This window comes from Brassica oleracea, chromosome C8, assembly GCF_000695525.1.
Source record: "Brassica oleracea var. oleracea cultivar TO1000 chromosome C8, BOL, whole genome shotgun sequence".
Classification (NCBI taxonomy): Eukaryota; Viridiplantae; Streptophyta; class Magnoliopsida; order Brassicales; family Brassicaceae; genus Brassica; species Brassica oleracea.
This window is the reverse complement of record NC_027755.1, coordinates 35,343,195-35,356,246: the sequence shown is the minus strand read 5'-3', so window position 1 is coordinate 35,356,246 and position 13,052 is coordinate 35,343,195. Positions and strand designations below refer to the sequence as shown.

At 36.9% G+C, this 13,052-nt stretch overlaps 1 protein-coding gene across 1 annotated transcript; it reads right to left on the bottom strand.

Moving 5' to 3' along the window:
- Positions 1–9,195: 9,195 nt before the first annotated feature.
- LOC106307843 (classical arabinogalactan protein 9-like) lies at positions 9,196–9,759 on the bottom strand. Its single transcript, XM_013744916.1, has one exon. It carries the CDS (start codon positions 9,664–9,666, stop codon positions 9,283–9,285), a length of 384 nt encoding a protein of 127 aa, XP_013600370.1. The 5' UTR covers positions 9,667–9,759; the 3' UTR covers positions 9,196–9,282.
- Between the last annotated feature and the right edge of the window lie 3,293 nt (positions 9,760–13,052).

Here is a 13,052-nt window from a genome sequence, read left to right as displayed (position 1 = left end):
TATTTTTCACCCAACATTCACATCATCACATGGGATGCTTGCTTCCTTTTCGTTATTGAGATGCTTCCTTAGTTCGTCCCTCCATGTTTGATTATTCCTTGAAAAAGATATATTGAATGGACGAAAGAAAATAATAGGAGGCTACTTTGTAATAATGGTGTGCGATGATTTTATTGAGGCTTTATAATGTGGCTTTAGATTTGATCTTGATTTAAGCTTTGTTGGTTTTATTTTGTTAGAAAATACAAACCAAAACTTACAGTGACATGATTAAACGGGGAATATGTTTTTTTTAAAATAAAAAAAATCTGTTAGAAATATACAAACGGAAATCAAATAATTCATGATTATGAATCTATGATCACTATGTCACATAACCCTTTTTTTGTCAGCATAACATAACCATTCTTGCACGTAATAATATGTTTTATTTATATAGAAAAATTGTCCTTTAAACATTATTAAATGTGCAACAGGTCTAGAAATGCATAGTTCCTTTATTTAGTTTATAGTATATATTAAAAGTATATATAATATGGTATCAGAAACCATATGGTAAAACTTATATGTCCGGAGGTCTGACAGCCGTCCAATGGCGATCACAGAGATCCAAGAAAATCAAAGATTCTTCTTACAGCGTCACAGACTTTCTCACCTCTCACTCACTTGGCATTGATGGCTCTTATTGCATCTCATGAAAACATATTCCATGTTTGTTTATTTAATTGTTTTCTTATACTCATATACAACTCATGCAAATTAGTATTAGAAACTAAGATTAGCTTTTAGATTTATCTTTTAGAATATCTCCATCTTCCAAATCAATATTAATCCACTTGGTCAATCATCGTTTTATGATAGTTGGAACTTGAAAATCTAAAGAGTTGGGTTGAACATAGTTGCAACTTTTATATAGCGGAACATGGCTAGGACTTCGATTTCTACGAATATAAAAATGAAGAGAAAAAATATTAATATCCAAATTACCTCGCGCTTGTACTTGTTGGGTGGACGTTCTACTCTCCTGAGCCATCTAATATTATAAACCAGGTGAAAAAAGAAAAACTAAAACACTTAGCTTCGGATGGTTATGTAAGGTTGGCTTCGGCAGGTCACGCATCAGGGTCTTAACTAGATGGTTCATTTACAGTTGTCAGTTAAATTGGCTTTTGACATCTCCTTTGTAATATATATTATTAATAAAATTCACTTCTTTTTTTGAAAAAAAAAGATTTCAGTAAATTAAAAGCTTCAGATGAATAATGAGCTAAATTAATCCAAACAAACAATTACGTGTAAGATCATTTTGGTTGGGTCACATATGTTAAGGAATAAATGTGATATGACCATTAATAAGTTTGGGCATAAAATGTTATGAAATATTATATGTGGATGCCTTATGTGATTTCTAGTTTAGTGAAGGGTTGAACAAGAAATTACTTCTACATCATGGGTTATGGTCCCCAATGCAACCTAACTTGACATTAAGTGAAAAACTCCATATCCCATCAATGGAGAGCTAAGGTCAACAAGGGGTTTGTATTGGAAGATCCATTCTCTTGCCATAGATCATTGAGTCATGGATTCACAAGGTATGTTTTCCCCTTTGTCTATTCAAATAGAGAATTATATGGTTATGAGATTCAAATTGATGAATCATAAAGAAATAAAATTAACAATTGGTATCAAGAGCCACCATATTGATTTTCTATTTGGATCTAAAATAATTTCGAATTTAATCTAAAGTTTGTATTTTAAATTCGAATTTAATTATTATGTGAAAATATTGGATTGTTCAATATGTTTTTTTTCTAAAGTTTATGTTGAATTTTGGGACCATGCATGTTAGATATAGATCTTTGGTTGTTATCTATGTTTAAGATTTATATCTAAATAAGGTTTAAGGTTTTATTGATGGAAAATATTGTTCATAAGGTTTATACTTTCTGAAATTTTGTTGAAAATTTTCATTTTTTTTTTTTGTGGAACAATTTTTTCCAGATTTGGTTAGATCTGTTTTTTAGGTATTAAAGTTGAAAAAATTGTTTGACAATACCCAAGGTGGGAGGCAGATTCGTGATGGGCTTGTTAGTTGTTTGGCCCAAATAAAATTTCTGTTTTTCCAATTTATTCTGGGCCTGCGAATTTAATTATTTTGGCCCATTTTCTTATGTTTTAAATCAGTTGGGCCAGTTTGGTACAAACATTAAGTTAGGCCCATCCAGCTTTAATTAAGTTAAAAAACGAAGAGTGTGGGATTCGAACCCAGGTCGCGTGACTAAAGCTGGCACCTCCCTTGCTGCCTCCAACCACTCTCCCGCTTAAGTATTCTTGCATAAAGAACCTACATACGTTCACTTATATGTATGTGCAAGAATAAAATTCAGCTTTAAATCAATTAATAAATTTGATTATACATATTTAATAATTTGATTGGTTAATTTAATCAAGATGTCGGCCCAAAGGAAGACCTCTCTTGAGAAGATTTTTCATGAGAATTATTAAAGGAAGTATGTATGTAAGTTCATGGCGAATATTTAATCGGCCCAAAGGAAGGTTGTGTTTGGCCGAAATTTATATATATACGTGTGTGCAATATTCATGCGGATGTTGAGTCGGCCCAAAGGAAGACTTAATTTTTGGCCGAATTGTACATACAATTATGATGATGAATACATGACAATTATATGGTTTCAACATGTAAATAATAAATCGGCCCAAAGGAAGGTTTATTGTTTATCGTGGATTATTGTCAATATTTGATTGTTATTACAAGAGTACTGCTAGTAGTCAATATTACTGTCCAAAGACTTGATATTGATGTTACATTTGGTATCTTGGATGGGAAGTATAATCAGTTAAAATTTATCATTGATTTCTTCGGATATTGAGTTAACTCGGTTTTGTTCTCTCTTTTCAGCTACTTTATCTGCCAACTTAGGATCCATTCCAATTCTTACGGGTTCCAATTTTTCGGAATGGAAAAGTAAAGTGAAGATTGTTCTTGGGTGTATGGATCTTGACCTTGCGCTCAGGATGGACAAACCTTCTTCTCCTACGGATGACAGCACTTCGGAATATAAGGCTGTTCATGAGAAGTGGGAGCGTTCTAACCGCATTGGTTTGATGATCATTAAGGACACCATTCCAGAAGCCTTCAGAGGTGGTGAGGAGATCAATGATCTCAAACAGTTCCTTGCCGAGATGGATTCCCGTTTCGCAAGAAGCGATAAGGCGGAAATTAGCATGCTTTTGCATCGCTTTAGTACGATGAGGTACCATGGCAATGGAAAAATAAGGGAGTACATTTTGGAAATGTCCAACATTGTTTCGAAACTCAAGACACTTAAGACTGAGCTTCCGGCTGAATTGCTCATATACTTTGTCTTGAACTCTCTTCCTCCTCAGTTCAGTCAGCTGAAATCAAGTTATAACACACAGAAGGAGCAATGGTCTCTTAACGAGCTCATTGCATATTGTGTGCAAGAGGAAGAGAGGATGAAACAAGAGAGGACCGAAAGTTCTCATATGGTTTACACCTCTAAGGGACAGGGCAAAAGAAAGAAATTTGAGCCCACTAAGGATAATGCTGCTAAGGGTCCTACCCAAAAGAAACATGCTAAGGTTGAAGATACATGTTTCTTTTGCAGGAAGGGTGGACACATAAAGAAGGATTGCCCTAAATATCACGCTTGGCGTGCTAAGAAAGGTATGTTCCTTGCTTTGGTTTGCTCAGAAATGAACTTAATTGAAGTACCTAGGAACACTTGGTGGTTAGATTCTGGTGCTACTACTAACATTAGTGTTTCACTTCAGGGTTGCCTGAGCTATCGAACCCCAAATGATGCTGAAAGACGCATTCATGTGGCTAATGGGAGTCCGATGCATGTGGAGGCAATTGCGCATTTTAGATTGTTTTTTGTTTCTGGTCATTTTCTGGATTTGAAAGACACTTTTGTTGTACCGTCTTTTAGACGTAATTTGGTTTCAGGTCCTTGGTTAGACAGATCAGGTTATTCTTGTCTAACTGAGAACGGAACCGCTACTTTGTCTTTAAATTCAAAACTTGTTGGAACCGGTAAACTTTTGGAAAATCACAGTCTTTATATGCTTGACACTATAAACTCTAAAGATGAAAGTTTAAGTGTTGAATCAAGAGGTACTAAACGAAAGTTTGAAGATGCAAATTCAGGAACTCTTTGGCACCAACGCCTAGGTCACATCTCTAGAAATAGAGTTGAGCGTCTTGTGTCAGATGGTATATTGAGTTCCATAAAGTTCACGGATTGTGATATGTGTGTGGATTGCATTAAAGGAAAACAGACCAAGCATAAGAAATTGGGTGCATATAGAGCTACGGAAGTCCTTGAGTTGATACATACGGATATTTGTGGACCTTTCCCTACGGCTTCTTGGAATGGTCAACAATATTTTATATCATTCATTGACGATTATTCTCGATATGCATATTTGTTTCTTATTCATGAGAAATCGGAATCTTTGGACGTGTTCAAAAGGTTCAAAGCTGAGGTTGAGAACCAACTTGACCAAAGGATAAAGTCTGTCAGATCTGATCGTGGTGGCGAATACTACGGTCGGTATGATGGTTCAGGTGAACAACGTCCAGGACCGTTTGCCAGATACCTAGAGGAGTGTGGTATAGTGCCTCAATACACCATGCCAGGTTCTCCTAGCATGAATGGTGTGTCTGAGAGAAGGAATCGCACTCTTAAGGACATGGTGAGGAGTATGATTAGTCATTCCTCCTTACCTGAATCACTTTGGGGAGAGGCACTAAAGACTGCAGCATACATTCTTAATAGGGTGCCAACTAAAGCAACTGCTAAGACCCCTTATGAGCTTTGGACTGGGCGCAAGCCTAGTCTTAAGCACCTTCGGATATGGGGATGTCCAGCTGAGGCAAGGCCTTATAAGCCATATGAAAAGAAACTGGACTCAAGAACCATTAGCAGCTACTTTATTGGTTATTCGGAGCGTTCAAGAGGGTATAAATTTTACGATCCCACTGCTAAGACTATTTTTGAGACAGGAACAGCTACGTTCTTTGAGGATATTGATTTTGGGGGGAGAAATAAGGTTAAGGATATCATCTTTGAGGAAGAATCGGCTCCAATACCTATACCGATTCGTATAGTTACTTCTGATGAAGTAAATTTGGATCCTCAAGTTGATAATGAAGTCCTTCCTCCAACTCAGGTTGTCGATGATATCGTACATGAAGGTCAAACTCAAAATCCTCAAGAACTAGTGCAACAAGATCAAATTGCTCTTAGGCGATCCACTCGAATAAGGAAAAATGCTATCCCAGATGATTACATAGTATTTTTAATGGAACATGAGGAAAATCAAACTCTTTCGGAAGATGATCCCATCACCTTCCTTCAGGCAATGAGTTGTTCCATGTCGGATAAGTGGACTGAGGCAGCAAATGAAGAGTATAAGTCTATGTTAGACAATGAGGTTTGGGAAATCGTTAAATTACCAGAAGGAAAGAAACCCATTGGTTGCAAATGGATATTTAAAACCAAGAGGGATTCGAATGGTAATGTTTCGCGATATAAGGCTCGTCTAGTGGCTAAAGGTTATACTCAGAAAGAGGGGATTGACTATAAAGAAACCTTCTCTCCGGTATCTTCAAAGGATTCTTTTAGGACAATCATGGCTCTTGTTGCACATTATGATTTAGAGCTTCATCAGATGGATGTTAAGACAGCGTTTCTCAATGGAGACATTGAAGAGACGATTTATATGGTGCAACCAGAACATTTTACCTTAGGTGATGCAAAAGATATGGTTTGCAAATTAAAGAAATCCATCTATGGGCTAAAACAAGCTACGCATATTTTTCTCATCCGGTCTTGTATACTACGGCACGAAATCAGCTGCCAGCATTGACTTTTAATTTGAAAAAATAATTACGCAACAAAGATCAAGTAAATAAAGCCACGATTGAAATATGTTTTACTAAGAAACTATGTGTGGCCCGAAGAGGACATTTGGGCCAAGAAGAAGGGGTCTTAATTAAAAGAGGCGACTGATGACTTGTACACCTCTCCCGTTGAGTAAAAGCCGTCTTCTTACAAAACTCGCCACCTGTGACGTGGCTCCGTGGAAGTCGGAGTGGCCCGAGAGTTGACTGTTGACCTTTTCCCAGCAAGTCCGAAAAAGTCTGTTATTATAAAATTCCGAAACGCAGGGGACGCACACAAGTAGGCTTGGGCATTTTACCCGGACCTGACCCGAAAAATCCCGATCCGATCCAAAACTGACCCGATTTTTTTACGCTATTGGGTCTTGTTGTGAAGGACCTGCGGGTCTTGGACCCGACCCGACCCGAACCAGAGACCCGAGTCGAGTATCCGAAAACCCGAAACTTCTAGTATATATTAGGTATATATGGGTGTTTCAGTTTATTTTTGCTATTATGGATATTTTCTTAAGTTTCAAATTTTATTTTTTGGGTAAGGTTTTGGGTTTCGGATAAAAAATTAGATTTTCAAAAATATAATTCGAATAATCAAATTAAATTTCGGATATTTTTCATGTCCTTGGTACAGATTTTAAATAAAATTATCATATTTTCGAGTATTTAAATATTTTCATGTATTTTCTGTGTGTTTTAGGTATTTTTTGGGTTGGACCCGACATGACCCGAACCGAACCCAATCCGTAACCGAACCGTATCCGAATCGACAAACTCTAATTACCCTATTGGGTCCAACTATCTAAGATCCGACCCGACCTGGACCCGAGAAGACCCGACCTGGACCCGAGAAGACCCGACCTGGACTCGAGAAGACCCGAACCGAGAATTTCAAATTATCCTATCGGGAAACCCGATCTGTAACCGAACCGAATCCGAATCGACAAACTCTAATTAACCTATTGGATCCAACTATCTAAGACCCGACCCGACCTGGACCCAATAACACCCGAACCGACCCCGAACCAAGAATTTCAAATTACCCTATCGAATCTCAAACTCTTAGACTCGAACCCGACCCGACCCGACCCGAACCCGACCCGAGGACCGGAATACCCAGGCCTACACACCAGTCCACAAAATCGACAAACAAAATAGGCCGCCTGCAAACGTTTTATAGAGATGCTCTATATCATCATTCAGCGGACTTAGTTATGGGCCTGTTAAATGATTGATTACCAGTTCCCATGCAAATTGTACCAAAGGTTACTGTCATTTCCCTTGGCAATTCTCTAACAAACCATCAGTTTTTCAGAAGAATTGAAGCAACAAGCACTTCTTCTCCCTTTTACGTGTTTTGGAGAAGAAGTGCCTACCGCCTTACTCACTCGGTACAACAGCAGGTGCTTTAAATTTTAAAGGCTCGAAAAACCTTTTTTAGTTATACCGCAATCACCAGATGGTTTTTTCATGTGCTTTTGTCTCATTTGCAGAATATCATAATTTCTAATAATTCACTCATCTTTCCACTACTCTAAAGCACAATTAATTTTGGAGTTCTTTTTAGATTTATTATCGAAAAGATAAGTGCACTTTAATAATTTAGATAGACAAATAAATTATTTTAAATCTTTCAACATACAATATCATATACCACAAACCTGAATGTTATGTTTGATGGAACATGGCTTGTTTATGGTAACATTTTAAGGTACTTTATGGATGATAATTCGTCTATTACTGTTTACTGAAGAGATCAAGCAGAAGAAATTTTGTAATCTTTAGAACACTATTAAGATATATATATCTCTTACATACTAAAGCGCAAGTCGCCTCGCCAATCAAAAAGTGACACGTGGAAAAAATAAAAAAATAGAAATAATTGCAAAACAATAGAAAAGCAAAAATGTCAAAATATAATAAAACAATCATGGAAGTTTCAAAATGTCAAATAACCAACCTAATGTTAATGTATCCGCTTATTATGCTTTTTAAAAAAAAATTCTTTGCATCTCCTATTTTTCTGGAATCTAAATATAAACTAACAATTTTCTAATTAAAAAATAATTATATGTGCAACTCTATCTTCCCATTATCTCCATAACTACTTCTATTTTCACTGTGTTCGTCGTGTGAAACTATATAAAGTAACCATAACTCTTTACTTTTGGAAACACCGATCTAAAACCAGCAAAATGTTTTATATATTTTTTTTACATAAAATAGATGAATACAACTTCACCAGTTTGGTCATTAATCTCCAACCAGGTTTGTTATTGTTGTTTTTTTAGTCCATCTCAAATACATTTCTTGATATATATACCTCTGTATATATCTACTTATTTTATTTTTATTTTATTTGGGATGAAGAAGGTCAATGCGTTGGGAGAAAAAAAATATTGATATCCCTATGAGTGATTGGGTAGAAGTTTATCAAAGCATAGAAAAGGAGGCCAATCAGTTCAATGCGTAAATATAAAAATTAATTAAAATCAAGTATGTGTATTTAATTATGTTTCATTCTACATAAAAAAGAGAGGTAAATGTCGTATGATTAAAATTGGTATAAGAAAATGGTAAACATGTAATTTTCCCAATTAATTAATTATTTTGTTTTTTTAACAAATTTAATATATCATACAAAAATTATTTACATTTTCTTGCAATTTTATGAAAGATTTTCTTCTCATATTTCTAAATAAAAATTCACAAAATTTTCATGGTTTTTTAATCTTTCAAAAATATTGGAGTTTTTATGATAGTAACACAATTATACTCAGATCCACTATTTTCTTACTTTTATTCATAATTATTCAAGTTTATTAATTTTTTTGTTCAGAATTAATATTATTATAATAAATATCTGGCTTAAACTCATACAAATATTTTCAAATTTAGAATGCTATAGTACTAATTTATTAAACAGTATTGTGTCCATGCATAGCATGGGCCACAATTTCTTAGTAAATATTTTTATGGTTAATTGTTTTATTCTTTTCAATAGTTTCGTTTGAATACATCACTTTTAATATTATGTGCTACTGTTCATAAAATATTTGATAAAAATAATATAATTTATGATTTAAGACTAACATGATCAAATAAAGTTTAGAAACAGTCAATAATCCGTGCAATAGCACGGGAGGAAATACTAGTGTATATATATATTACAAAGCAATCATTGCCAGAAACAACAACAAGAAGAAGAAAAGCATCAAACAACAGCAAAAGAATAAGAAACAGAATACGAAACACCACAAACATGTGCAACTAAAGTGTGTGTGAGAGTGAGACAGACGGTAATGTGTTGTGTGGCAACACTTAAAGAGCTTAGCTTCTCACTTGGAAGGTGGTGGAGTGAAGAAAGGAATGGTAGGAATGCTAGTGGGAATATTAAAGGGGAAGTTGTTTGGAATGCTAATTGGGAAATTAGGGATACTGATTTGTGGAAAGTTTGGGATATTAATGGGTTGTGTTGGGTTAGGCAGAAGAGGTATCTGTGTGCTCGGTAGTGGTGGAAACGCTGCAGGTTGAGGAAGAGTTGGCTGAGGAAGCGAAGAAGGCATTGGTGGTGGCATTGTGGGTTTGGGAAGAGGTGGGAATGTTGTTGTAACCGGTGGTTGAGTGGCTGGTGTTGATTGGAGAAGATGGCGAGCAGATAGACCGGTGAATAAGCTAGTGAATGTCACTGCAATGACGAGGGATGATAGCCAGGAAACCATTTTGGGGATTTAGGATTTTGTGTTGTTACTAGAGAGAGAGGATGAGTGTTGTGCGTGTGTGTTTTTAGGTTTGATCGATGGAGTGATTATGAAGGAGCTTGTGTGCATTTATAGAGTAGTTAATTAACGAGGGGTTGAGGTTTGATGAGAAGTAGGTGAGGGGAGGTTTGAAGAATTTGGTTGTTGGTGCAACTTAATAACAGTTACTTGTTTCACAAGAAAGTTGGGTCACTAGAAGCAGCTATAACATTAACACTTTATCTCGGTTGAGCAACCTTAGACTACAAAATCAGTGTTTTAAAAGTTTGATAAGAAATCCTGATTGGTAAACTTATTATATTGTATTTTCCCATTATAGTATTTTTTTTGGAATATTACAAACATGTGCAAACAAAGTGTGTGCGATCCCAAGATAGAGATGGTGGTAATGTGTTGTTGTTTTAGAAAAAAATATTTATACTAAAGAAGAGAGCACGTTCTTGACAAAGGGACCATCTTTGCCTTGAATTGTTTTAGATTTTTAAAAAGGCTTCTTCACACATCGATTCTTGTTTCTTCAGCATAGGTTGGAGCTATCCTCGTATCATCAAAGGGGTGATCGCCACAAAATCTAATTGTCGGTATAGTGTGAATGATTATACAGAGATGTCAATGGTTATTTATAAAAATTTAGCATAAAAACATATTGAAATAATTAAAAAAATCAACTGGTAATGAGTTATGTTAGCTCACATCACCCTTTATGGAGTTAATCTTGAGTTATCCGAAGAGAACCTATTCAGACACTTCACCATATCAGTAAACATGAACTTCTGTCTCACTACCAGTTAACAATGTCTTGATTGATTGGCACCTAATATATACCAGGTGATATTGTCGATTACTACCGATGTGGGATGGGGCAATAACCATAATGCCCCTTTTTTTACAAGAACAAAAGTAAAAGTCCATTACTTTGGTATAGAGAGGCCCACGTATGAAGAAAAACGGAGGTTTTACAAAGCAACGTCGGAAAGAAAACGAACGATCTCAAGCGACCGAGTCAGTGCTCAGTTACGAACGATCTCAAATAACAGTCAGAGTGGGTGGTGATGAGATATGTCTTGACAAACGCTTGTCGCTAAGAAGACTGCAAAGAGAGCAAAATACTTAGATTAGTGGTCAAACACTTTCCATTGGTTCTTGTTTCTTCAGTTGTTACATAATACAAACTCTTTTGTATAGGTTGGAGCGCCATGAAGCTTTCCTTATCATCAGAGAAAGGGATGATCGTCATAAGTCTATTATCGGTATACAGAGATGATTGTTATATTTATGTAAATTTATTATCAGAAAACATAACAAAAAATATTGGAATAATATAAAAAGTCAACCAACAGGTGAGTTAAATGACTCCCTCTATAGAGTTAGTCTTCAGTCCAAGTACCTATTTAGCCACCTTCGCCTTCGATCATTACCGATGTGGGACGTGTTCATAACTTTATTACAAGTGAAAGTCCATTCCTTTGGTAGATACTTATGAAGAAAACTGAACGTTTTACAAAGCAAAGGTCAAAAAGAAAACGAACGAGTTATGAATCTATATACCTCCACGTTATTCTCAGTGTAGCCTCGATCACAAACAGTCTTGATCTCAGAGCAGAACTCGGCAATTTTGTTCTTTAACTGAATCTATGATGAAGAGATATGTCTCTCGAGAAACACTTGTCCCTAAACAGACTACTCAAACCATAACTTATATATAGAATAATATTTAGCTAAAGTCACATCTGTTTCAAAATAAATACCAAAATAAAATAAGTTTGCAATAAGTACCACTATTAATCAGAGTGTTCAAAACGATGCATTTTTGGTGACAGATCAGAAAGGTAAAGGCAAAGTGAGCCAAAAGGAGATGAAGCCCAAACTAGAGGAAAGCCCTCGTGCCATCAACCTGTCCGCGCAACGGATCTATTCAAAAGGAGAAGAAGCATACAAAATAAAAGGACAGAAGATGACGCAAGAAAGCAGAAGCGTTAATGGCTTGAGTTTGTACAACAAGTTCTCAGCCATTGATATGTTGAACGACCAAGATTGTCTACAGCTGTCTGAGAACATTAGGGTTTAAGGCTTCACTCAAATCTCTATATAAAGCTTATTCTTGTAATCGCTTATAGATAAAAAAGAAAGAATGAAATGAAATTTCACTAAAACAAAGCTTCATCTTCTTCATCTACAGTTTTACTCAAATCTGTTTATGGTATCAGAGCCATGGCGATAGAACCTTACACGCCGCCAACTCAGGATATCGTCAACTCGGTCACAGTCAAACTCACAGACAAGAATTACATACTATGGAAGCGCTAGTTTGAAGCCTTCCTCAACGGTCAGGGTCTCTTGGGGTTCGTCAATGGGTCCATGCCTCAACCGGTCGCCACCATCACTATACCTAACATCAACGGCACAACCACACCCATACCAAACCCAGACTCTGCACTTTGATTCCAAACATACCAGGTGATACAGTCTTGGTTACTCGGGTCCTTTTCTGAAGACATTCAAAGTGTTGTGCTCCACTGCCCCACGTCACAGGAGATCTGGTTAACCCTAGCGAGCCATTACAACAGAGCCTCCTCATCTCGCCTCTTTGAGCTCCAACGCAAACTTCAGACAACGTCGAAGCAGAACAAGACTATGGCTGACTATCTCCGTGACATAAAAGCCATTTGTGACCAACTCACTTCAATTGGTAGTCCAGTTCCTGAGCGTATGAAGATCTTTGCTGCTCTGCTCGGACTCGGGAAAGACTACGAGCCTATAAAGACGAGCATCGAGGGAGCTATGGACACTGCTCAAGCTCCAACATTTGAAGATATTGTTCACCGCCTGACAGCATTTGATGATCGCTTGCAAAGCTACAGTGTGGACACGGGAGTAACACCTCATCTGGCGTTTCACACCACCAGAGGAAGGAGTCGCAGTGGAAGAGATTTCTTCTCCACCAGAGGACGTGGCTTCCCACAACACATCTCCTCATCCTCATCATCCAGATACTCAGTGTCCTCCGATGGTGACTCCAGACCAGTCTGCCAGATTTGTGAAAAACCTGGTTTCACGTGGCTATGAAGTGTTGGCATAAATTTGATAACTCATATCAGCTAGATGAAATGCACAACGCCCTAGCAGCTTTTCGCATTTCAGAGATCTCAGACGGAGCAGGGCATGAGTGGTTTCCAGATACTGGAGCCTCAGCCCACATCACAAACTCCCCGATGCACCTGTAGCAAGCGCACCCTTATACCGGATCAGACTCTGTTATGGTTGGTAAGGGCGAGTTCCTGCCAATAACCCACACTGGCCCCGCTAACATAGCATCTTCCTCGGGTAAGCTACCTTTGAAGGATGTT

Coding starts and splice junctions, on each gene's coding strand:
- LOC106307843 (XM_013744916.1), bottom strand. CDS start 9,666: ATGGTTTCCTGGCTATCATCCCTCGTCATTGCAGTGACATTCACTAGC.